This window comes from Phyllostomus discolor, chromosome 5 (assembly GCF_004126475.2).
Source record: "Phyllostomus discolor isolate MPI-MPIP mPhyDis1 chromosome 5, mPhyDis1.pri.v3, whole genome shotgun sequence".
NCBI classification, from domain to species: Eukaryota; Metazoa; Chordata; class Mammalia; order Chiroptera; family Phyllostomidae; genus Phyllostomus; species Phyllostomus discolor.
In genome coordinates, this window is record NC_040907.2 from 43,173,308 (window position 1) to 43,200,610 (window position 27,303).

At 41.3% G+C, this 27,303-nt stretch overlaps 1 protein-coding gene across 1 annotated transcript; it reads right to left on the bottom strand.

Annotated features, from left to right (window-relative positions):
* LOC114496679 (cytochrome P450 2J2-like) lies at positions 1-27,303 on the bottom strand. The gene is made up of 9 exons (XM_028512354.2): positions 27,076-27,303; positions 19,892-20,054; positions 17,201-17,350; positions 16,648-16,808; positions 13,665-13,841; positions 11,484-11,625; positions 8,935-9,122; positions 5,918-6,056; positions 1-442 (listed from the first exon to the last, which is right to left on the bottom strand). Exons 1-9 carry the CDS (start codon positions 27,274-27,276, stop codon positions 264-266), a joined length of 1,500 nt encoding a protein of 499 aa, XP_028368155.1. The 5' UTR covers positions 27,277-27,303; the 3' UTR covers positions 1-263.

Genomic DNA, 27,303 nt, shown 5'->3' on the forward strand with positions numbered 1-27,303 from the left:
TATTTAGCAAGTTCAAGGCCTGATGTGATTGGTTTTATTTTAGGAATACCATTGGGGGTGTTTTCTAGAGATACATGATTTGCTCAAGGCTACACTGGAGGAGATAAAACTGGATTTGAATCCAGTTCCCTGTGGTTCCAATGCCTGCACTCTTTGCTCAGAGCCACTTCCACTCTGCTCCCTTGGTTCAGAGCAGGTGCTGAGCCTTCAGAGGACATGCCCGTTCTTCCTGCTTTCCTTTCCCCTCTCCTTCCCTGCCACCTTCATGCCCGAGGAACAGCACAGATGTGGTAGTCAACTGGGGAGACAGTCATGCCTATTCTGAATTCCTGGCTCAGCTTCTCATTGTCTGGAGGCTTAAAGGTAAATTTTTGCAAAAGGGTGGTGAAGAAAATAAAGAGCTCAGCCTTGGCCAGCTGTTCTCCAAGGCACGCCCGCTTTCCTGAAAGACAAGAACACAAGATGAGTTATGTTTCCAGCTGATGTCAGTGCCCAGGAGGGATCGAAATCTACTACATCTTGCAAAACTTCAACAGAAGAAGGGCCTGCTAGGCTCTGGGGCTTTCTGTACAGAGACTTATGTAATCTTGTTACAGGGTGCAGCCAAGAGGGGGGACCCCAAATAGGCATTTGAAATGGGGTCCAGAACTAAAGGTGTCCAGGAGATTTTAAGGTTTCTTCACCCCTTCCCCCACAGGTATGAGTTGGGGGAAGGGACTCACAGAGCAAGAACGTGCAGGGCAGCTTTGCAGCTAATCCATGGCATGGTCATTTAGCATACCTATAGCCTTTGGCTGGTCACTTAGATATGCTAAATAGCTATTGCCATGCTCAAGGCCAGGGGGATGGAAAGGGACCTTCCCCCCAAGATGGGACCTGGGAGGCAGGTCCCCTGAGTTACAGCGCCTACGTGGGAGCTGGGAGAGGACTGGCTCCAGGACATGGGGCCATGCCTGCCCAGACTCATGATGGCAGCCCAGTAAAGCTGGAAGGACACGAGTTCTGGCATGTGAAGTGTGGGAGGAGTCGGAAATGAGGCTGCAGAAGAAGATTGGCCGCGGGGATTTAAAACCCAGATTTGGCGGCCATTTAGGAAGGAGAACCATGCTGCTTTAGGAAAGAGAGCCATGCACAGCCCTGAGGAGGAGAGAGCCATGTGCATCCCTGAGAGGAAGAACCACGCGGCAGCCCTGGAGGAGAACCATGCTGCTTTAGGAAGGAGAAGCATGCGGACTTGACGGAGTGTAGACTCCTGCAGCCCTGAGAGAGGGAGAAGCACGCGGCAGCCCTGGAGAGAACCACGCAGCCTGGCAGAGTGGGGACCCCCGCAGCTTTAGAAGGGGGAACCACCACCTGGTTTTAGCAGAGATCCCAGTGACTCAGCGGAGGGTGCCGGGAACCCAGGGAGGTCTCCCAGTCGAGATCGAGTACTAACTGGGAAGAACCAGAGGACTACCTAAGCCATGGACTTCTATTTCCTTTCCTGAGATACAGTACTCTGGACTGGGCAAAGGGGGAAGGAAGGAAGGACTGTGTCTGTTTGTGGGTGTTTTAAGGGACTTTGGGATTTTGGTGAAGACATTAGGTCACTACTTTAAGTTTGTATAGCATTAAATAAACGTTTCCTTTCCTTTTCACGAATCTCTGGCATTGAGAGACGTCTTTCCTCTGGCGGCGGACATAACCAACCCGGGGCATTCTTTCAATAATAGTATATCATCCCAGGCCCCCCTTGTTGTGTGTTCTGTAACAATCTGACCACCACTTGGCTGAAGCAAAACATGGGAAATGTGTGTGTGGACTCATTGCAGTGCCTTCAGGGTCAGGCAGGTGAAGGTGCAGGGTGTAGGTGATGATAGAAGTGGGAGGCCTGGGTTGACCTAGAAAGTGCAGGTCTAGCCTGTAGACTGTAAAAATCAGTGAACAAACAACAATGACAGAAGCAGAAAAAAGTTAATTTCTTTTAGTCCTTAGAAGAGTACTATCTGAAAGTATAAGCCAGTAATGTCAGCAGGGTTTCTAAAGCATCAGGCATTTGTCCCCTAGATCATGTTTTCCTCCTTAATGGTCAGGGACCTTGCTGACATGGATGGCCCTCCACATTGGAACTGCTTCAGCACCCCTCCCTGAACAGTCCTGATGCCTGACTGTCCTTCCCCCAAAGTGCCTTTGCTTCTAACGTGGGTCCTACTCTGGATCCTTTACTGTATGCTCACACTTGGCCTTGTCTGGGCCATATCTGAGGCCCAGGTATGAGTCTAGAACTGGAGGCAGAAGACAGAGATCATATTCAATTCCTCCCACTTTTTAGACATGTGCTTTAAGGCAAATTAAATTCTGTAGGTATTGGTGGAAATGTGTGTTTAATGTGGGATTTGTGTTTTATATATTGCCTGAGCTATACACTGAATCCAAATAATAATATAGAGAGCAAACCAAAATATCTTAATACATTTGCTGGACAATATTAAACATTCTAGCTGTAAAGTAGCTTATTTGTAGCTTTGTCTCATTAGTTATAAAAAAAAGTACCCAGAGGAATACAATTTAAAAGACTACTGCAGGTAAATCATTTGAGTGGTAGCATTACTAAAATAGCTTTCTGTGTATTATCCTTCTTTCCTGTGATACTTTCCACATTGTCCCCTTTATTCTGATTTAATTTGAAATGTATAGAAACCTTGCAAGGATAATACAAGACACTTAGTTTTTTCTCAGTTACTTGAAGTGTAAATTGCCTACATTACCCATGAACTCTTCAGTATGAATTCCCTCAAACAAGGACATTATCCGACATAACCACCAAATCAGGAAATCACCATCATCTATCTTCCCCTGAGGTCCTAATCAGGTTTTGCCATCCTCCCACTAGTGTCCTTCATTTAGTAAAGGATCCAGTTTAGCATCAGGAAGTGACTTTTCAACTTCCATGACTTTGGCACTTTTGAAAATGGCAGACGCATTATTTGTAAATGTCCCTCATGTTGCCTCATGATTAGGTTCAGGTTGTGAGGTCATGCATTTCTGGTGGTCAGATCACCCCAGTGAGGCTGTGTCCTCTTCACTCAGTCAGGTGGGACATGATTGTGATCTGTCCCGTTACTGGTGACCATTAGGGTGGTGTCTTCCAATTCTCCCCTGTAAAATTATTTTTCTCTTTGCAAGTAATAAATACTTCTTTGAGAGTATATAAATAAACCAATCCTCAATGAACTAGTTTTCATTGCTCTTTCTTGGTCAAATTACTTATTACTCTAATGGTTGCCTGATGAGGAATTTTAAAATTCCCTCATTCCTTGTGTATTATTAGTTAGAATTCTACCAAAGGAAATGCTTCCTTTCCTCCCTATTTTATTTATTCACTCATTTATTTGTGTTTCATGAATTCATAAATTCTTATTTTCATTCAAAGAGGTAAAATTTGTTATTAGTGTTTTGTTCTCAAGATACTTGGGATATGTCTAGTAAATGAGCATTTGAGATGGTATTTTCTTAACTTGGGGCACAAAAATATTTTCCTGGTTCACTTATGCTTTCCCTCCCCCAGGCTGGAATCAGCCATTTTCACCAGAAATCCTGGTTTCTCTCAGTGGATAACATTATGCAGAAACCAAAATCTGGGTGTTAGAGGAGCTCATTGGTATCAAGGTGGTGTTGTGTTGGGAACCGCCCTGACTAGTATCAGAAGCTGAAACCCCCCGCCTAGGCTAAGGCTAAGGGAACACCCTTGGAACCCTAAGCCAGCAAGGAGACAAAAGCTTATCTCCCTGGCAGGAATGTTGCTTCTGCTGCTGAACCCCAAAAAGCTTGGTCGGTTAGCCAAAGATGGGTAAGATTCCCCACGGGGGGAGCGACCTAAGCCAGGCACGATCACTTTGGGAGGCCCCCCAAAAGAAGGACTTGGGGGGCTGCAGCAAAAGAGGGTGATGGACCCTCGCTCCTTGGCTTTGACATAGCCTGAGTTCTCATCGTCTGGGAGAAAAACTCCTTATCTCTTGGTTGCCTCAGTTCCCGTGCTAAGCCTGAAACAATGACAGGGTGGTGCAGCTCTGTGCTGAAAAGGGCAGATTCCCTGGGTGATCAGGCCTAAGAAAGAACATGTAAATTACTGTGAAACCTTCTTTGTTTAGAATGCTCTCAGTTGAATGAGAGGGGTCTAAGGAGGAAGTTTGTTCCTCAAAGTCTTACAGCTCTTTGACCCCAACTCAATAGACCAGCAGAGTTCCTTGTTTTCTATAGTTCCTTACTTCCCCCTGATAAGTACTGTACTTTACCTGAATTATTATGCAAAATGAGCCCAATAAAAGCAGGTATGGATGGTAAATCGGCACGCTCCCCACTGGGGGGGGGGTGGCCATTTCGTCCCTACTTCCCCACAGAAACTAGTTTGTCTCTGTGCATGTTTTGTTCTCACGTGTTTTTCGGCAAGCCATCTACAGCGTTCCGTGGTCACTGCTGGCCGGTGACCCACGCGCAACAGTGTTGCTCCCAGGGCATCTCATGGGTAGAGCTGGGAAACCTGTATATGTATATAGTGTGAGTATATATTTAAATATATACATCCCTGTTTATGTCATTTACTTTTATATCTACCTACCTACCTACCTATTTATCAAAAATATGAGTTCATATCGATAACATCTGGTTTCAATTCAACATCACAGAGTTCATTCTATTATCTTCCTTCCCCTATTTGTAACTTCTTCCCATTGTCCTCAATATGTTTACTTATTGGAACAGTATCCTGTGTATATAACTTCTCTTCCATTGCCGCCATAGCCGTGCTGTGCAGACCCCGCCTCATCTTGCTTGTGCTCTGATGCCCAGTCTAGGATTCTGCTGATCCCTCCCTTTTGCAAATGCCCTTCTCACACCATTTGGGTTCCAACACCCACAGTAGTCACTACAACTACCTCTCTTGCATGTGTAATGATTTATTTTCTCCTTAACTAATATGTAGTCAATGCAAAAAAGGAAAAAAAGTGTGAAATAGAAATGTATAAAAAGCTACCATAGTTAAGCTACCCCTCAGCCTCAGTTTCATTATCTCTGCAGTGGTAACAGTAACACAAACCTTTTAAGTTGCACTAGAACAAGAACAGTTGTTTTTTTTCCACTTCATTCATTGTCAAATCTTCAGGGCTGACTCGTTGGCACATAATATGTTTTTAGAACTAAGGAACTGGGAAATTACTTGAAATGATCCATGAAAGATACTTAATTCAACAGTAAGAAACATACTAAGAATTTTTGTTACTCATTTTACAATGTTATAACACCCTTTTTAGAACTGGCTGGCTTGGAAACGAGACAGTTGACACAGCACCCTCTTTGCACCATTTGAGTAGTTTACCATGTAAATGTATTACTTGGATTTATACAGACTAATTAAAATTTAAAGAGGTAAAAGGTACACACGTATAGAGTGGAGTCCTATCCAATCCAGCCATGGCATCCAGAGTCTCCTGATGCCCATCAATGATAAAAGCATGTAGCTCCTTTGTTTTCTTACCCGCCCCATTCCCTTATTATATTAAAAATTGGCTCTAATTCCATGTCAGTGGGTAGGCTTTTAAGAGAACTTGAAAAATTTAAAAACTCTAAAGACAGCAAGTGTTCAACTGTTTCATGAGCAAGAGGCGAGGCCTGAGTCTCTGTACCCTGTATTATGGGGGACAGAAAAAGTGAAGCTGAAGTCTCCATCAGAGGCAAGCAAGGGCTCAGAAAGTGAAGGTAGCCTGCAGCAATGCCAGCCCTGGGTATCCTGAGGTTTAACAAGAGTAACAGGAAGTCACACTGGGCAGGGCTATGTGGAGCAGAGACATTCCAACTAGAGCAAAGGATGATGGGGAGAAAAGCAGAAAAGGGCTGACAAAGGAACTCTGGATTCATGCACTCTCACTGTTTTCAAACTTACCTAATGAGAAGGGCAGAAAGGCTTCCCTTTTCTTAAATTGTCCATTCTCCAGAAAATGCTCAGGATTGAATGTGTCAGGGGTGGTCCACTCTGTGGGGTCCCTGTGCAGTGCAGTCAAGTTGGTCATAAGCATGGTGCCCTGGAGAAGGCAGCAAAGACTCAGGACAGGCTTCACCTATACAACATACCTATGAGTGCGGGGGAACTCCACTGCTCTCAGGTTGGAACCTGACCATATCCTCACCCTTCCAATCCCACCAACTTCTGAGCCCAGCCATCCCCCTCCAACCTACCCAGGGCCCTAGTCTTTGACATGATACAGCTTGCAATGATGGACAGCAAATGCCTTCTGGGAATTTATGAGGGAGGTGTGGCTCCTCTTGACTGAGTATGGATCTGCTCCATAGGGAAAAGGCAGTGTAGGACTTGAGAGAGGACATGAAGTGTAAGAGCTTTGCCAGTCAGGACTATACCAAAACTAACCCAGCTGCTCACTAAAGTGGTAACCATGGCAGTGCTTGCAAGGTAAAAGGTGTCTCATTCATCCCTGTGTCCCCCATTGTCTTCCCTCCAATGTCTACTGCACTGCACAGGAGGTTTGATAGTAGCATCAGGTCACCCAGTAAAAGGGACCACTATCCACGCAAGTATGTGGCAAAGGACCCAAAAGTCCTTAAAGCCTTCCTTTTCCTCATTGTGTCTTCAGTGAGGCTGGTTGATTTTACTGTAGATATCTCTTGCTTCTGTCCCCTCCATTCTGTGTCCACTTGTTGTAGTCCAGGCTACCACCTTGCTGTCTCTACTCCTGTAATAGCTGTCTAACTGTGCCCCCTGTCCTCTCCCCTTTCAATCTGCTCCACACTCTGAAACCAGAGTGAACTTTGAATATAGGATTAATTCATGTCATACCCATCTACCCACCCACCTATACCTTGAACTTGAGAGAACCCTTCATTAGCTCCCCATCACTCTGAGGTGACAGACCCATTGTCTGGCCCGTCTGGGCCACTCTCTCTCTGCCTGAACTCCCATTACATTGGCTTCTTTCAGCTTCTCAAACAGCTCTGCTCCCACACACCTCCGTACCTTTTGAAATGTTCTTTACAGTATCTGAATGTCTGTCCTCCGTACTTTGTCACTGAGCTAACCCTTAAGCATTCTTTTGTCCTCAGCTCAAACATCACTTCCTTTGAAAGCCTCCTTGGACCACTCCTGCTTCCACTCCCCATTCCAGCCAGCCTTCATGTTTACAGAAACCTGTGAGTGTTTTTAGGGGGCAGTTGTCATAGTTGCTAAGTATGTGCTTGTGTGGTTATTTTCTTCAGGGCCATTTACCCAGACCTGAGCATTTTGGTGTTTAATGAACATTTGTTGATTTAATCAAGAATAACTGCTATTTAAAGTACTCTCCATACTCAGTCTAGATTTAATGTTTTACATGCATGGACTCATTTTACTTCCACCTGTGAGGTAGGTTTTCATTCATTTTACAAATAATGAAAAACAAGATATGAGATGTTAAATAACATGCCCAGAGTCACGTAACAAAAGGAGGTAGAGCCGTGATTTGAACTAGGCCTGTCTGACGTGAAAGCCATGGCTCCTAGCCTACACTTTGTAGTAACTTAGGTCTCTCAGTTCTCAGGATGGTTATTAATGTTGGCATTAAAAATCAGGGGTAGGACTGGGATGGTTCCCTGAAGCTTAAATGAATTACTATGACAAAGCAAGGAACACTTGTGAATTAATTTAGACCTCAGCCTTCACCTACAAAATGGAATCAGCAGGAATCAGTGAATGCAATAGCTACAGGCACAGCTGCTTTCCCTGGGTCTGCAGGGACGGTGACCAAAACGTGTAAAATGGGTAAACCCCCCTGGTTCTGCTTATTAAGCTTGTGTCCAGGTAGGACACATGCAGGGGGACAGAGACAACCAGAATGGACCTACAGAATCTGACCAGGTGGTGAGAAAGCAAGGGACCTGTAAATGTGCAGTGTGCAGAAAGGGCACCAGGGGGCACAAGAGAGCTGTCTGCTGTTATCAAAAACCTGGAGGGCAGAGATCAGAATTTCCTTCCTGAGGACAAGGAATTGAACAGGAAGGAACTGAGAGCAATCTCAAAGGGACTCATTTAGGGTGAAAGTAAAACAACTCCTGTGTAGACAACAGGATGTAGTATTAAAGAGGTGAGCCAGGGTATCAGAAGAGATCTGGTTCCTGAACTCAACTCTTGTCATGTTGTAGTTGAGAGACCTTACACAGGCTGAATCACTATGAGCCCTGATTTCCCAATTTATATAATAGAAATAACAGACTTAAACTGAGAACTGATGAAGCATTCTGAAAGAGTCTATGTATTCCACGGGACATAATTACTGCTTAATAAGTGTTAGTTCCTCTCTCTCCTTTTCTGATACTGAGTATTGCACACACTTGGATTGGTTTTTCTTATGGGAAAGATCCCTCACCCCCACCCCAAGTGGTGGCAAGTAAAAGTAGAAACAACACCTGTGGTAATATTTTGTTAGATGTTGGCCAGATGGTTTCATTTGACCCTTAATATTTCACTATTCTATAGCCCCAGGATCATGAGCAGAATTTTTCACAGTAATTATGGCAGGTCCTAGTCCTGAATGATGCTCTATGAAGGCAAAGAAGAAAATTCCATGGCCACATTGACTAAAAATGGTTACCTGCTCTATCTCCACAAAGATTCACAATACACATTTTACAGTGAGAATACAGAAATCCCACAGCAAAGAAAACCCCATCTTTGCTTACACATATTTGACCTAGGAACCTCCCTCCCCCTCCATAATAACTGTTAATATCTAGTTAAACTAATGTTCCAAAGGCCACACATAAAGAAAAAAATTAGTATTGAATCAGCAATAATATATGTCACTCCCCATTTAAGTGATTCTTTAGGACAAGAGTCCATGCCACTTTTCTATTTCAAATTCCTGTCATTTAAAAAGATGAGCTTGAAGAACTCAGGCTGGAGTCCCTAATTACCTTAGGTATGTAGTATCCAGCCAAGGTGGTATCAGCTGTCACTTGCCTGGGCGCATTCAAGGGGAGGATATTTCCCATTCTCTGCACCTCATGGACGACAGCATTGGTGTAGGGCAGGAACTCCCGAGAAGCCATGCTGGGCTGCTGTGACTGGCCAAGCACTCTGTCAATCTCAGCTTGTGTTTTTTCTTGAAGAGAAGAGAAAGTTCTATTATTCTATAACTTTCCTTGTGCCTGGCTAAGCTAAGGAATGGAGTAACTTGGATCAAAGTGCTGACCACTACAGTGCACTCTACTGACTCTTATTTCTCAAGGTGGTAGATGGAGAGTGGAAAGCAGACTGTGGGATGGAACAATTTTGGGTGAACATTTTTATTCTACCAAATTACTGCTGCAAGTTCCTTAAACTCTTTGAGCCTCAGTTTCCTCTTTGTATTAAGTGAGACTAAATCTACCTCCATCTTAGGGATATTTTGAGATTTATGTTACCTGATTGAGGTGAGCACCCAGATAATAATAAAAACTACTAATTGTCCCCCAATATGTTTTTTTCCTTTTTCTGCAATAGAGGATTTAGCTGTTTACCTGGTTATCAGGCCAAAGACTCCATCTCCCAGATTCCTCTTTCACTAAGAGTGATCATGTGACTAAGTTCTGACTAATGGACTGTGTGTAGGGGGAATGTTGAATACTTAGCAGGTGCCCCTCCACTTCATCCCGTCTCCACGGTAGAAAAGCAGTCTTTGTGGGGAGCAATATCTGCCTGTTCAGTGAGGGCGTCATCTTAGATACAACACAACAACCACACACTAGAGAGGTGGAGCCCAATGGGCTCTGCAGAGTGTGGTTCAAATTTCATACCTGAGAGCAATAAACTCCTATTTTATAATATTTTTACTGTTCATTTAATAACATTTTATGGTAAAATACACATCACATAAAATTTATCACTTTAACTTTCTTAAGTGTACTGTCCAATAGTGTTAAATATAGTCATATTGTTATGCAACCAATCTTCAGAACGTTTTTAAATGCAGAACTGAAACTATGTCCATGAAACAACTCCCTCTTCTCCCCAATTCCCCAGGCTCCAGCATGTACCATTCTACTTTCTGTTTCTCTGAATGTGACTACTCTTGATGCCTCACACAGTGGAATCACACAGTATTTGTCTTTGTACTGGATTATGTAAGTTAGCACGATTTTCTCAAGGGTTATCCACCTTTTAGCATGAGTCAATTTCCCTTCCTGTTTAAGGCTGAGTGATATTCCATTATACTCCACATTTTGTTTATCCTGTCATGCATCTCTGGACACAGTTGCCACCTCCTGGAGACTGTGACTGATGCTGCTATGATCATGGGTGTGACCTGCTGTCATCTTCAGCCATTATTACTTTGGAGCCTCTATTACAGAAATCAAGTCTGTATCCTAACTAAGCAGCTTTTAAACTTTAAAAAAATAATGTGTTTCACAGTTGAAAAGGCATTTTGCATCATGACTCAGAAGATATATATATTTGCATAAACAAACTTATCCTTAGCACCTGGGAAGCTCTCTGATCTTTTCTATTCTACTTTTATTTTAGGAAAAATAATTGGTTTTGATCCACTAAATTCATGCTATATCTCTTTAATAAACTGTTACCTACAGTTTAAAAAAAACTGTATAATAACAAATCTGATCTCTCTTCTGAGACCTGGGAAAGAAAAGTGTTTCTAATAGTCACTGTCCTTGAATGAACTGCAGTTTGTGAGGAAGATGTATAAATGATGTGCAATAAACACAGTAATGGAGGTGTGTTAGGTCATCTCTAGAGAGAGAGTGCTAGGCATTCTCTACGGGACTGGAAAAACATGGAATGGGAGGTGGTGTTTAGCAGATTCTTCAAGCAGAGCTAGTGGTTTACCAGGCAGAAAATCAAGGAAACATTCTTGTAGAGGGAAGAGCTGGTGCAATGACACAGAGGTATAAACAATGACAATGCAAAGAAAATGACATGTGATTTAATGAGGTTACATGCAGTGTGGGTGGAGGTGTGTTTGGACAGGAAGTAAGAGGCACATCACAGGGCATATTATCTCAAAATTAAAAGTTTGAACATCATGTCCAGGGCAATGGAAGGCATAACTTCAAAGACCAGGTTTCTTTTCCTTCTTTCCCTCCCTCCCTCCCTCCCTCTCTTCCTTCCTTCCTTCCTTTTTTTTCTTTTGTATTATCTGACATCTAACCTCCCCTAGAGCAAAATTTCACGTGGGAATGTAACTCTCTCCTGGAATTCACCACAATGTAAATTAACTTCAATGTTTACCCTGCTAGACTTTGTGTTTCCTGAGGGCAGGGAGTCTGTGTTATATTTGTGTTAGGGGGACCCATCACAATCACGACATGAAAATTGCTGAATGTTCCCATTCTGAAATCCACATGGCCTCGTGAGCATACTGTCTTCCTTTCCAGACTACCATGCTATCTTTTGCTCCCACCTTTGGGGCGACCGCTTCAGGAGACACCACTGTGTGCTGGTTCTGGGCACCTACCGACATGCTCACCTTGGATTTCCGGGTAGAAAGCCATGTAAAGCAGAGCCCAGCGCAGCGTTGTTGAAGTTGTCTCGGTGCCAGCCAAGAAGAGATCCAGGGTGGTGAAGATGAGGTTTTCCTCATGGAAACTGGAAGTAGCATTGCCCATATGCTAGAAAGCACCATGCTTATTAGTGGATTTGGAGGGTTCTTGGTTACCATAATACAGAGGGGCTTCATCCTAGGGAGAGCATGTGGGAGGAGGGGGCCCTAGGAGGAAGGGCTTTCCCCTTTGGTCTCCTCAGGAGGCAGAGTCTCATTGCAGCAACATTGTTAGCACAGTCCTCCCCAAGTGCTGGAAGCTTTTGTTAGTTTGGGTGAATGAAAGTCAAAACTAGATTTTAATGCCTATAGTTTGGGAGACACAATTAGTACAGTGGAAAGAGAAGCTATTAGCCCAGTGGGGAGATGGACTTTGGTTCCAACATTAACCACATTGCTCACTATTTCTGTGACACAAGGCAAGTCACATCACCTGCCTGGGCCTCACTTTCCTGTTTTATAAAATAGAAATAACAAAACACACCTCTGAAGAGAACATTATGAATCATATGAGAGGTAATGGATACACAGCAAAAACTCAACAAATATTTATACTGATACTAGAAAGGATAATTTAATTCTTCTATGTACAAGTTTTGTATCTGTCAGTGAATCTTTTTCTTGTAAGTGAAAAGTCTCTGAACCTACCCATCATTCCTTAAGACAGCCCATAGTCATTACCACCTTCCTCTGAAAGCCTCAATTGGTCCACATTCCTCTTACTGTGAGTCCCATACCTGCACACCATAGAGCAAGTGAAGTCTCCTCCTCTGAGCAGAAATCAATGTTTCTATTAATATCATGCCAATAAGGTGAAATAAGAAGGGGGATGGGGAAGAAATCCATGATTCTGCCAACTTTCACAAGAGGAACAAATTATGGGATAGTCAAAAATTATGAAACTAATGCAATGAAGTATATTCATGAGAAGGAGTACTGATTTAAATGCTACACATCTAGTTTGGCTTTTCCCCCCTTTTTCTTTCCTATAGTGTTGGAAAGTGGGCAATATCAGGTCCCATTCAAGCCTTGAGGATAAACTCTGGCAACTGACTCAGCTTCCCTTGCATTCTGTCCTGGGGAAGGAGGGAGGGGTAGATAATTAGGCACAGATCCAAGCAAGAATAAAACAAAGCTTTGAGGCTCAAGTCTTATTTTTCCTTTTTTATATAGCACCTTCAGATATAGGTAGAGGGTAGAGACTAGAAGATGAAAAGGCAGTATTTGGGCATTCCCAAGGTCTCCAGTCAAACATTACCAAACCCATATCTTTACTTCTAATTGCCTCATCCATCCTAAGTTAATGTTGCTCTTTTTTTTTTCAGATTTTATTTATTTATTTTTAGAGAGAAGGGATGGGAGGGAAAAAGACAGGGAGAGAAACATCAGTATGTGGTTGCCTCTCACACACCCCCTACTGAGGACCTGGCCCACAACCCAAGCATGTGCCCTGACTGAGAACTGAACCAACCAGCGACTCTTTGGTTTGAAGCCTGCACTCAATCCACTCAGCTACACCAGCCAGAGCAAGTTAATGATGCTCTTACACTCTATGAAATTCTGCCTGTATTTTCACTCCCCTATTGTAGTTAATCATGACTCACAATTATGTCCATGCCTAATCTCTGGAACCAGTAGATGTTATGTGGAAAGAAGGGATTTCATATACATGATTAAGTTAAGGGTCTTGATATGGGCAGATAGTCTGGAGAATACCAGTAGTTCCAATACAATCACAGGAGGCAAGAATGTTGTAAGGAGAAGGTATAAGGATGGTAGCAGAGAAGATGCTACACTGATGGCTTTCAAGATGAAGGAGGGGACCATGAGCCAAGCAACACAGGCAACCTCTAGAAGCTGGAAAGGTCAAGGAAATGGCTTCTCCCCTACAGTCTTCAAAGGAGCCAGCCAACACCTAGCCAACACCTTGCCAACACCTTGACTGGAGCCCATTCCAACTGCTTTCAGACTTATGACCTCCAGAGCAGGAAGAGAATAAATTTGTGCTGTTGTGAGCCACTAAGTTAATTTGTGACAGCATGCATAGGAAACCAGTACATCTCCATTTGTTCTTCAAAAAAGCATAGGAAACAACTGTGGTTTTCTTACCTTTTCCATTTCCTTGAGGTATGCATCAATAAAATCTCTTGTCTCCTCAGGATTCCAATCTCTCTTGTGCTTTTCAATCACATGAGAAACAAACAATTTCAGTTTCTCCCATTTGCTGAAGAGTGCTTGGTGGGGTCCAGGAATGAAGCGCATTATCCGTGGAAAGGTATTATAGAGCTAATTGAGAAAAACAGAACAATGATGGAGACATCATGGTTCCAGTCTCCTAGTTTTTAAGACAGCAGAAATGTTCTTTTTCTAGCTCTTGTTTGCCTACACTTGGACTGAGACTGTTCTTTTCTCTCTCATCCCATTCAAGCAAAGCATTTCAGAGCTCCATTCAAAATATATTGTTTCAGAGCATTTCTCACCACCCCAATTGCTCTGTCTCCTCCAACAAACCACCGCCTCTTGTCTGGATGCTGTAATAGCCTCTGATAGTTTTTCTGATTCCATTCTTAACCTTGTTCCCAGTCTTTTTCCACAGAACTGTGGAGTGATCATTTAACAGTTTAATCCAGTGATTTTCAACCAGTGGGCTGGAAGAATTTTTAAAACATGCAATATCTGATTATTTAGTCAGAGGCACAGAACTCTTTTTCTTTAGATTGTAAAATTTAACAAAAAAATGACAACAACCAACACAATAGCTGTCCAGTGTGAATGAATCAAAATTATACCAATTTTTGTCAGATTGGCAAAAAATATATATATTTGGTGTACTGCAGAATTTTAGTTTACATATGCTATGAAATGAGCAATGTTGAAAATTGCTGGTTAAATAGGATCATTTCACTTGTTTATCAGTTCTTCAATGACTCCCCAAGACACGCAGGTAAACTGCTACATTGTTCTCTAGGCATTGAAGCTCTACATGAGCAGGAGCCTGCACACACCTGTCACTCCCAGCCACTTTACTTTCTCCAGTCTGCCCCACTGGTCTCTGTAAGAATATCAAGGATCTTTCTGTGTAGTCCTTTGCATTTGTTATTCCCTCCAGCTGGAAGGCTCTTCCTCTGAAATCTCTGGAACTCTAACCTCTTCACTTTATTAAATTGCTGCCCAAATGTCAATTATTTGGAGCAGCCTCCCTAATGATCCAATAAGTAGCAGCACCCCGTCACCCTCTTTCCATTCCCTTATCCTGTCTTATTTTTCTTCAGAGCATTTAACACTCTTTTGTGATATGTGCACATATATCACAAAATACATATATATGTACATATATATGTATATGTATACATGTATATATGTGTGTGTGTGTATAAATATTTGTTAAACATATATATGTATTTGTTTGCCCCCTCTAAGGTAATCTCCATGTGAGTATTTCATTTTTAATGAAATAAAGTTTATTTTGAATATATTTTCTCTAATAATATCTGGTAGGAAACAGATAGCATAACTAAGTGAAAAATCACCCAGACTCACAACATGACATAGGCTTGGCGGATAGCTCTGATGCTTTCTACCTATAATACTTTGGTAATAATAATAATGAGGAGGAGGATGTAAGTTTCTGCTCCTTAGTTCAACTAGTTGCTGATGGGGCCCGAGGGCTATGCTGGTGGCCAAATAACCTGAGGCCCTTTAAACACCTAACCCAGAGCCAGTGCACCACTATGTGGATTTGCTCACACATTCTCATATCTGCTGCATACACCATGATGCTTCATTTCATCTTTAAAAGATTGCTGTGAAAATTAACTAAGATAAGGTATGTGCAGTTGTTCATTAAAGCGCCTGGTCTATTTTGGGATTCTAAGAAATGGTTATTAACCCTACTCTGCTGTCCCTTCCTACCTCTTTAGAAATTTCATTTTCCTGGAGAAAGTCAGCTGGGTACCTGTGCTGAACTCTCATGACTTCCTGGGTTCTGTTTTAATAGGAAGAGCAAAATGGAATGGAACCACTGAGTTGGGGACTACTATGTCTGGAAGTGAGGACAAGGAATTTAAAAATAATGTTGACAGTAATAATAAAAATAACAGCTCACATTCACTGTCGCCTTTGTATGTGCCAGGACTCATACTAACATCTTTATCCACTCTGGTGTGATGGATCCATAGACCTCCAAGCAAAGATGCTTATCAGGAATAAATAAAAATAAACCTGTTTCTAGATACCAGAGAGGCTACCTCAAGACTTGGGGTCGATTTTTACCTAGACATGCCTTCCAAACCCAGAACAGTGGCTGAGACACCAAGAAGCTTCACAGAGTTTTTGACAGACTCAGAAAACCCCAGGACAAAAATGGAGTGCAGGGCCCACCAAGGTAGGGGCAAGATTTGAACCCCAAGTGCCTTTACCCTATGCAATTAGGAAACTGATGAATGATACTCTGCTGATGTGCATGAAAATGAGGAAGTAGCATTGGAAACCTGGCATCTTTTATGATGAGTTTTGTAAATGGAAGAAGAGAAGTGAATGGATGTATTCACAGGAACAATTGTACTGCAATGTTCATGGCAGCTTTACTTCTAACATTTAAAACCTGGAAATAACCCAAGTGTCTCTCAATAGAGAAGAGAGTGGCAAACAGTGGCATACCCATAAAATGGAATATTATGCAGAATTTTTAAAAAGAGCAACTAATACAGATGAATCTCAAAACAGGGTGCCCGGGGGAAGCCAAGCACAGAAGAAAAGTTCTGAGACAGGAGGTCTGAGGTGGCTGGGTTAGGGAGGGACATGGATGGGGGACAGAAAGGCAATGGCGCTCTTGGCCTTTTTAAATAAAACAACATAAATGCACAGGTGTATGGCATATAAAGTTCACTGCTTCACATAAATTTTAAAAATGTCTTTGCATACAGCATTTATGTAACATTTACCTATCCCATCTAAAATGCTAGTCACAGGTTGATTTCAAGCAAGATTGTGTTAAACTCAGTTTCAAAGGGTTATATTGTAGCTTAAAAAAAACCATGCCCAACATCAGCTCCAGTATGTTTATCCAAGAAATGAAAAAAGAAACCCTTACATGGGACCACAAGGACGTCTCTAGGTGTACGACCTCATCTATCAACTTCAGCATTTCTTGAAACTGATCATCCTGGTACTCAAAGCGCTCCCCAAAGGTGATGGAGCAAATAATATTGGAAACTGCATTGTTGATCTTGAAGTGAGGATTAAAAGGCTGTCCTGGAGGTGAAAGAAAAGGTAGATCCTTCAGACTGGTTTGCTTCTGTTTTCTAATAGTCTACATCACATATGATACCTGAAGGACAAAAATACACCTGAGGCTCTGGCCATAGCACCCTACACTTGGTCAGACATACAGGAAGTACTCACTCAGTGCCTAGGAAGTCAAACTGATGACGGCAGTTTAAAATCAATAATGTGTTTAATGCCCTTTCCCTTGTGCTTAATTCTAGAGCTCCCTGAGGGCAGGGTCATGGTTAGTTGTTTGGTTATATCCTCAGAGCCAAATACAGCGCTGGGCACAGGACAGGCATGCAAGTACTGAGTAAGTATCTGTGCAATGAGTGAAAGAGCCACAGTCTCCTGCAAGTGTCCTAGAGGAGGACACTCACCCTTCTCCTCCTCTATTGCCAGGGCCAGGTGATGGACCTCCTCCTGTATGCGCTCCTCTAAGCTCTTCTTTCCTAAACCAAAGTCCCTTAGTGTTGTCAGGGTGAACCTTCTTTGCTCCTTCCATATCTGCCCATTGGACAGGATCAGTCCTGAAAAGAGAAAGCCAGCATTATAAAAAGAAGGCCAGCATATGGCATGGGAATTTCTATGAGACTGTAGAAAGGAAAAGGTCATTAGGCAGTTGGGCAGTATTCAGAGCAATCATCCCAGAGCAATGAATATAATTGCTCACATATACTGGTTGGAGGAAATAACAATCATGTTAGTATTTTTTATGCATTATGTAATTTAGTACTCACAGAAGCTCTGGGAGGTAAATACAGTTATCAACCCCTTTCAAATTTTGTTGATGAAAAAACTGAGGCACAAGGGAAAAAGTAAAGTTTGCAAAGACACACACAGTATAGTAAGCAGCTGAGCAGGCATTCAAGTTCACATGTACCTGACTGCAAAGGCCACGCTTTCATTACTAGTCACACAGCTGTATTTAAGTATTTATGTCATGCTACACATACTAAGAAAGCACCCATAGGTAAGAAAATCCATATTTGTAAAGAGGCAAGGCTTTAATGGGTCTTATAGGAGAGATCCCATATACTCTTAACCTTCAAAAATGAAGAAATGACTGAAGAAAGCAGAGGAGTGAATATCCCATGCAGGCAAAGGAAAAGACAGCATCTTGGTGTGTTCAACAGACCATCACTTCTTGTATAACACGGGTAAGGCCACACCCCTTTCCTTTCTTCACTTCTGGAGCACTCTTCAACTTCTTTTAATGTCTGGCTTTGGCTCTAGCCCCCCAGTGAAATGGCCCTCCTTGCTCTCAAATCCAGAGTTGCTTTTTAACCTCATCTTACTTGGTTTTTCAGCAGCATTGGACAATTTTTTCTTGAAACAATCTTTTCTAGTGGTGTTTGGGGCACTACACTTCCAAGATTTTTTTTTTAATTCTCTAGAAGCAGAGAACTTCCCATATCTCTGGCTAGTTCATCTTGTACCCAGTTCTGAAATGATGGAGTTCTTTGAGAGGTCTTCTCTTCTTCCCCTATACTCCATTTCTGGAAAATCTCACACCTAAACATTTAAATAGCATCTATTGATAGTGACCTTCTATTTCTATCTCTGAGCTTCAGACAGAGATATACGACTGTCAGCTTGACTTTACCAACTTTAAAGGTATTGCAAACTCAGCATCTGCACGATGGAATTTATGCTTTTATCCATACAACTCCCCACCCAAGTCAAACTTATCTTCTCCTTCAAACGTCCTTGTTTCCATCCATATACTGGTTTGGATGTCTACCTAAACACTTCCTTTTCCCTCTATTCCCTCTTTTTATAGGTCATCATGTTCTACTGGATCTACATCATGAATATCTTAAATCCATGTATCTTCACTGCCACTGCCCCAGATTAACCTAGTGTACTGTCCTATCTTGCTACCTTCCTAGTCCAAGCTATCACCTTTTCTAGCCTAAAATGCTGCAATGGTCTCTTGCTCCCTTTATTCCAGCCACTACATTGCAAACAAAATCAGTTTTTGATGATTCCTTTCTCTACTGAAAACAATTTAAGAGCTTCATTGTTTTTAGGGTAAAACCCAACATCCTTATCAAGAACTTGCATAAACTATTCCTGTCCAAGTTCTGCAGCTTTATCTCCATTTAGTTATTCCATTTGATCTCTGTTCTTGCCACATTGGCACTTTTTCATTTCCTCAAGTTCACTGTGCTTCTCACCTCAGCAACTTTTTTGTATTCTATTCCCTCTGCCTGATTGCTTCTTTACTTGATTAAATTAATTGTCACTTACATTAGTTTTTCTTGAATCCCAGGACTAGATTAGATAGCCCTAATAAGTGCATTCTTCACATATCTATAATAAGGCTTTAAATTATTACAGATAGATAATAGTCTTTCTCTCCGAATAGAACTTGACTTACATAAGAATGTGGATTTTAAGCCCTGGCTGGTGTAGCTCAGTGGATTGAGTGTGGGCTGTGAACCAAAGTGTCCCAGGTTCGATTCCCAGTCAGGGTACATACCTGTGTTGCAGGCCATGACCCTCAGCAACTGCACATTGATGTTTCTCTCTCTCTCTCTCTCTTTCTCCCTCCCTTCCCTCTCTAAAAATAAATAAATAAAATCTTAAAAAAAAAGAATGTGGATTTTATCTGTCCTATTCATTGTTTTATTGCTGGTGCTTAGCACTGTGCTTCACATTGCAGATAACAGAGTAAATGGATATAGAGTTAACAGATAAAATATTTCAAAGAGGAAAGAGAAGCATCTGAAAAAATCATGCTTTGGTAGAGTAATAAATTTTAGTTTTCATTTATATTTTTAAATGTTTAAGTTCATTTAATGATAATTTGAACTATTCATGCCATACTGTTCTAATGTAGACTGGAAGGCTTGAGGGCTGACCCAGCACAATTCTCAGAGAGGGAGCGTTTGTAGGGAAATGAGAACATCAAGCTTCCACTAAAGGTAGGAAGTTTATAATGGGCGTGGTCTCTAGGGTGTGCTATCCTCTAGGGAGAGGTCTAGTCTCAGAGGCACCATTAACAGACCTTAAAATTATTAAACATATACATCTTACATCTTACCATCTAATGGTAAGAAACTTACCATTTTTCTTGAAGATCCGTTCTCGAATGGGGGATAGGGGGCGGTCAGCAAACTTGTGGCCCTGGTGGACAAGGGCCTCTTTGATTAAGGGCAATCCAGTTACAATAATTGTATGCCAGAAACCAATCTCCATGCTGAAAACATTCCCATATTTCTTCACATACTGAAAAATAAATAGTTAGATGTGAATGTGCAGACCTTTGTGTGTCCAAGAAAGAAGTAGTGCGTAGCTGGAGGGCTTGTATTGAGAGCATGGGTGTGTCCTCTCTTTGAGCTGACAGGAATGTTTCTCCTTGTTTTATTCTCCTCCTCTTCTCAGATACACTTGGATTTAATTCACTATAGGACATGTACCTCCTTTATTAATCATTTTTTTCATATTGTCAACCTGTATGAATTGAGTGAGCATCTTCCACTGTCCTGAAAATGAGTTATGAAGCTAGAACTATAATAAAATCAACAAGGTCTCTAAACTCAAGCATCTTAGAGTCTAGTGAACAGAATCCAGCACCTGTGTCTCACCAGAGGGCTGACATTTGTGCAGTGTAAGTCTGGAATAGCAAGCATGGATTTCTTACTAAATCAGATCTGTTTAAACAAAAAAGAAGTCCCCTTTCTCAACATGTGCTCTGGAAGTCAGAAAATGCATTCCAGGGCTGGTTCCAGTGGTGAGGAAAAAGCACTCTAGCTCTGGAGCTGTGTGTGAATGGTAGCTCTACTGTTCAGTGCCTGTGGGCTTTTGAGAAAATTGCCTGATTTTTTTGAGCCTCACATCCCCAGCTAGAAAAGGCAGAATATGGTCCCTCCATCAAGTGGTTCTGTGAGGAAGAATGAGAGCAGCCATGTGAAAGGCATTTTTTTTCGTGGTACCTGGTGCCCAGCCGCTGGAGTCTCTGAGGTTTGAATGTGCTCAGTGGTGACAGAGAGGACCAGAGCCCAGGGATGTGTGGGAGGAAGGCACTCCTGGTCACAGATGGACCCAGCCACTGGGTACCATGTTAAGCATCTTTCATGTTTTATGTGATTCAACCTCACAATACCCTACAGTAGTAATGATTTCCCTTGTCTTTCAGAAAAGGAAAGTGAGTCATAGCTAAAGTAATGTAGCCAAGGTGAGAAAGCTATTGAGTGGTGGGAGGATTTTGCAGGCATTGTGTAAGATTCAAGGAAAAGAACGTGCATACCAGGACCTTAGAGTTTAGTGGGGTCCTTAGACTTTAGTGAGAGCAAGAGAGTTAAAGTGATAGTGAGAGAGGGGCAGAGGGGAGAATGGAAGAGGGTGTGGGTATGTCACCAATCTGCACAAAGTTGCAGGTGTGTTCAAGACACGTTAAATGACAGTGAGTGGTCATCCATCAAAGTTTTTCCTGACTTGGCTATTCAAGAGAAGACTCTTGTTAAAGCTTTCAGCTGCTTCTGGTCTGCTGGGTGTGTCTAGCTGCAATCAGTGGATCTAATAGAAGGGCTCCGTTTCCTCCAGATGTCTGCAGCCTCATTTCCATGATTTCCGAGCACTCATGCTCCCCCATGTGCCCCTTATTTCCCTGGATGCCATCAGGCCCATCAGAGCAAGTACAATGGATTCAGTCATATTCCACCACCCTTCTCCCACAATATATTTACAAAGTGACATGCTACTCAGCCATATAAAGAAGGAAATCTTACCCTTTGCAACAGGATGGATGGACCTAGAGAACATTATACTAAGTGAAATAAGCCAGTCAGAGAAAGACAAGTACCATATGATTTCACTCATATGTGGCATCTAATGAACGAGCTGAACTAACAAGCAAAATAGAGACAGACTCATAGATAAAAGGCAGGCTGACCACTTTGAGGGTGGTGGTGAGGGGGTGGAGGAATGAAGAAAAAGGAAAAAGGACACTTGGACAGGAACAACAGTGTGGTGATTGGGGAGGAGGTGGATGGGTGGAGGTGGAGGAGAGTGTAAGGGGGATAAATAGTAAGGGGAAATTCAATAAAAAATAAATAAAAAAATTGAGACTGAACTCAATACTTCCTTTGTTCTTTGGGCCATCAGTCTGTGTTCATCTCTAGCACAGCACACCCTGTCTTGCTAGAAAGGGCACAGCCAAGATTCCATCTCCAGCTGGTCTGCTGCTAAGAAACTACAGGGAACATCTTGTTGAACGCTGGGATAAACTTCTTAGGTTTTACAAGCAGGGTTTCTTGACTACTTTAGAATACTCAATAAGGACGGGTTTAGAACAGCTGAAAAATCTCAGATTAAGCTAAATGACAACCTAGATTCTCAGCCTGTACTTGGAAGGGACTCAGCACTCCATTAATATTTACTGAAATGAATTTCTTCAGAGTCCCATCTCTACCAGTGCTATGTCCATGTACATGAATACTCCAAGATTACTGGATGAGAAACTTATGTTATGATGAGCTGTGTAAACATGGATAGTTCATAGGACCCCCTGAAGCCCTGGTGATACCCAACAACTGTTGAATACACTGTGCTGGCCAGTGTGTTAATTGCTGTACATGGAAATAAATGTATGACTCAGAGGGAATCTCAGAAGACTTTGTAAGATAGGCCATATTTTTAAATACATAACATTAAACAAGTCATTTAAAAAGCAGACAGTAAAGGAATGAATGTGGTTAAAAATAAGATGTTGAGAAGGCTAACACAGGCTGACATTCAAAAAAGAACATAGAAAAATAAAGAGAAAAGCATTAATAGAGGAGCTATGTGAGGGGCAAATAAAAGTAGTAAGAGACAGGAAATTCAAATGAAGGATGAAAATTTCAAATGTAGAATTAAAGAATTAGGTGGAGCAAAATAAATATTTTAAGCAAAGAACAATTACAAGTGGAAAGTTAGTGATAAAAGAGTTGAGCGAGAGTGTACTTGCTTTACATACTTGAACCCCATAACCATCAGGACAAAGACACAAAGAAACAAAATAAAAAGGAAGAGAGTGTACTAATTCTCAATCCCACTGGCGGTAGGCTGGAGGGCCTGCTCCTCTGACCTCTCGCCAGCACTGAGCAGTGTGCATGCAAACACGCGCACGTATGTGCCTATCATTCCAATAGACAAAAGAAAAGTTTTTCATGTATTTTACTAAAGTTAAACACCTTTCTGCCAATATCTATGTTGTATTTAAAAATTTTTTGTTTATGTTTTCTAAACCTTTTTTCTATCAAAAACTTTAACTTTTTAATTTATTGATATATAAGAGCCTAATAAAATGTTACAAATGGGTATCATTTTATTTTTATTACACAGGAGTATGAAAAGATACACACCAAAGTCCTATGGAGGGATTACTGACAGCTGGTGTGAGTGTGTATATGTGTGAGTGTGTAGGGGTGTGTTGGGGCTGTGGGTGTAGAGGGGGAAGATTCTTTCTCATTCTCTGAACTGCATTTTAAACTGTCTCAAAGTTTGTCTATTGCTTTTCTGGTTAGAAAGTATTTTTATCCAATAAAGCAAAAGAAAAAAAGAAACTTAAGGAAATAAGAAATGAAACTTGATAACAGTGCTCCTGAACTTTTTGTCATAGAATCCCTTGAAAATTTAGTGTATGTAGTAGATGTGCTCTCCAGTAGAGTCCTGTATGCATGCATAGTTATACCCAGAGATTCAGGTGTTCACTGAGGCCTGTGAACCCCTGATTTCTACTCTTGTACAGAAACAAGGAGGCGTCCTTTCCTATGGAGCAGGTCAGGGTAGATCTCTGACTTCAATTTCCCCCACAGTAAAGAAGAGGCTACCCTAGCCACCCTCATTGTCTCTGTCCTTGTAATCTCTAGCCCACACTGATGAGAATGGAGGATGGAGACCTGTGGGGGTTCTTATAAGCAGCACATTATGTGGAGGGACCAGGGGTGAGGTGGGGTGGGGTGGGGATGGAAGACCAGAATAGCAATGTAGGAGCTTTAGACCCTAAGTTGACATTTGAACCACAATCCACAAATGTGATAATTCTGACCATAAACCCACTGATAACCTGCCAAAATCAGAGATTTACATGGTATCCAGAATCATATAACATCATACACAAAATATCCAGGATACAATCCAAAATTATTCACCTTACCAAGAATACAGAAAATCTCAACTTCAATGAGTGGACACCAATACTGAGATGATACAGATGTTGGAATTATAGGATAAAGATTTTAAAACTGCTATTATAAATGTTTTGGGAAACAAATATAAATGCTTTCAAAAATTTAAAACTAAGAATTCTTAACAAAGAAAAATGAAAACACATAAGAACCAAAGAGAAATTTTAGAAGTGAAAAATACAATAATCTAAGCAAAAAAGTACTCAGTAGAGTAAATCAGTTGCCGAGGGGTAGTGATAGAAGACTCAGTAAAATTGAAGACAGGTCAATAGAAAATTTGGAAAACATGAAAATGAAAACTGAGACCCAGGGAACTGTGTTAGAATGACAAAAGATCTAACATTTGTTCCATCACTGTCCAAGAGTTCCAGAAATAGAGAAAAATCCATATGGAGTTGAAAAAAGTGAGAAATTAATGGCTGAAAAATTCTCAAATTTGGTAATAGACATCCCTAGAGATTCAAGAATCTCAGTGAACCCAATAAACACAAAGAATTTAGACCCAGAGATATAATCATCAAATGTGTGAACACTAAAATAAAAAATTCTTAGAAGCAGGCAGAGAAGAACAACTCATTGCACATGGGATACAACAATTTAAATGACAGCAGATGTCTCGTCAGAAAACATGGAAGCCTGAAATAAGTGGTACAACAGTAAAAAGTGTGAATGAAAGAAACTGTAGACCTATAGTTCTATATCCACTGAAAATGTACTGCAGTAATGAAGGTGAAATATATTATTAGATGAATGAAAGAGAAGAAAATGTTTTTCTAGCAAACCAGCTCTAAAAGAATGATTAAAGGAAGTTCTTGAGATATAAGGAGTAGTAATGGTAGAAAACTTGAAACACTGGGAATGGAGAAAGAGCAACAGAAAGGGTAAATGAATGGTAAAACATAAACTATACTTTTCCTCTTGAATTAAAAAAACTGTTTCACAGTTAAAAGCAAAATTATAATATTGTCTGATGTGGTTCTCAATGTATATAGGGGTAATTTTAAAACATTTATATTATAAAACCTGGAGGCTAAGGAGACCCAAACTGTCATAAGTTATCTATACTCCACTTCAAGTGGTAAAATATTGAGACTAGGACACTGCAATAAGCTAAGTACTCAAATTGCAATCTCTAGAGCAACCACAGAAAACAAAATACAAAGAGATGTACTCAAAACACTAAAATAAACAATAATTTTAAAAAATCTTCAAGTGACCCACAGGAACACAGGAAAGAACAAACAGGAATAAAAATCTGGAAACATAGGAAAAATGGCAGACTTATGTTTCAATATATCAATAATTACATTAAATATAAATTATCTAAATTCAGCAATTAAAAGAGATTGACAAAAGACAAAGATGACCCATGTATATGCTGTGTATAAGAAACTCATTTCAAATGTAATGATGGAAGTAGGATAAAAGTGAAAAAATGGAGAAGCATACACCATGCAAATACTAATTTAAAAAGAGCTGCATTGACTACATTATATCACATAAAGTAAAGTCCAGGCAAAAAAAAAAAAAATAACCAGGGATGAAGAAGGATGTTACTTAATAATTTATGAGTCAGTTCACCAAGATAACATGACGACTATAACCTTCATTCACCAAGTAAACAAGCTGCCAAATGCATAAAGGAAAAATAAACAGTACTGAACAGAGAAATAGATAAACCTGTACTTAGAGTTGGAGATTTCGACATGACTCTTCTAGTAAGTTGTAGAACCAATAGATAAAATGTCAGGAAGGGTATAGAAGAATTCAACAACACAGTCAAGCAATAAAAATCTAATTGACGTATTAAACACTCAGCCCAACAACAGCAGAATACAGATGACCCTTCAAGAAAGCCAGAATGGGGGCTTGAGCATAATGCACAGTGAAAATCCACATACAACTGGCATACTTTTTTCCCCCAACCATGCATGAGAGTGTAGCTTGAGCCCTAAAGCCAACCTTAACATATTTTTAAACTTGAAATTATACAAAGTATGTTCTCTGACCATAATGGAATCAAAATGGAATTCATTAACCAAAAGAAAACTGGAAAACTTCCCAATTCTTGGAAATTAAACAATGCATTTCTTAAACTAGGGTACAGATTTAGGAGCGTAGCTTTAAAATGCTGTGACTAATGTTGTTAGTGTTACTAATTGGGTGTTCCTCCCAGAAACTGATAAAACCTTCTTCATCCAGATTTGAGTATATAGGCACATGCTTCAAGTGCTCCAGGCATTTCTAGGGGAACTAATCTTTTTGCACATTTGCTCTGAGTCATGTTACTATGGACCCTTCACTGTTTTATTTAATCTTCCAAAACCACCTATCACAATGTTGCCTCTCAGCAAGGAACCTGTATTGAGAGGCAGAAAACCAGTTGAGGATTGTCGAGAAAGTGTTGGATGTTGGAGAAATTTTTAAGGATTTCAGAGTGACCCCAGTTAGGATTCCCTGAGGGAGATTATTATAAAGAGGTGGAAAGAGGTCCTAAGGGTTCTAAGTGGCTTCTGATGGAGACTGAACCTGTCAAGGAGAAACATCCTGAAGCACTAAGAAAATCTGAGGTGAGGAAAGATTTTAGCATACTGCATAATTACTTTCAGACAGATGATTGCAGAATATGAGGTGCTCAGTCACCGTGGTGGTGGGAGCAATTCAGTTGAAAAGAGGTGAGGATTTAGGTGGTATTAGTATTTTACATGTGGAAATGGAACATTCGAGAGGGAGAGAGGGAAAGTACAGCTTTTTCCCGCTCAAGGATACCAATACTAAAGAGGACAAGGTCATTATATTACAATAAGATGTTATGATAATGTTTAACAAGATACCATTAAGTGAGCTGAAGAATATAATATGCCTTGCACACAAATGGTAAATAGTTAGCAATATTTCACCCCTAGAAAGGGCATATGGAATCCTGCCAGCTGAGGGAAATGAGGCTCAAAGTGGGGTTCACCAGAGGACTGGCATTAGCAGCAGAGCCACCCATCCTCCTGCTCTGTCCCTGGGATGATCCTCCACCTGCAAGTCATAGTCAGGACTCAGGGTCCAGCACCTTAGCCTGCTCCTACCTTCTGAAGGGACAGATGAGGCTGCTTAAAATCCAGTAGGAGGAAGTCCCCAAAGAAAGGCACACTCCTGGGCCCTGGTGGGTAGTTCTTTGGGAGTCTCTGCCTTTTGAAGAAGTTTGCAAGGACCAGGAAGACTAGGGCACCAAGCAGGAGAGTGCTGGGATTGAGGGACCTCCAGATGGCCGCCACTAGGGAGCCCATCGCCTCAAGTGTGGGTCGGACTCCTCG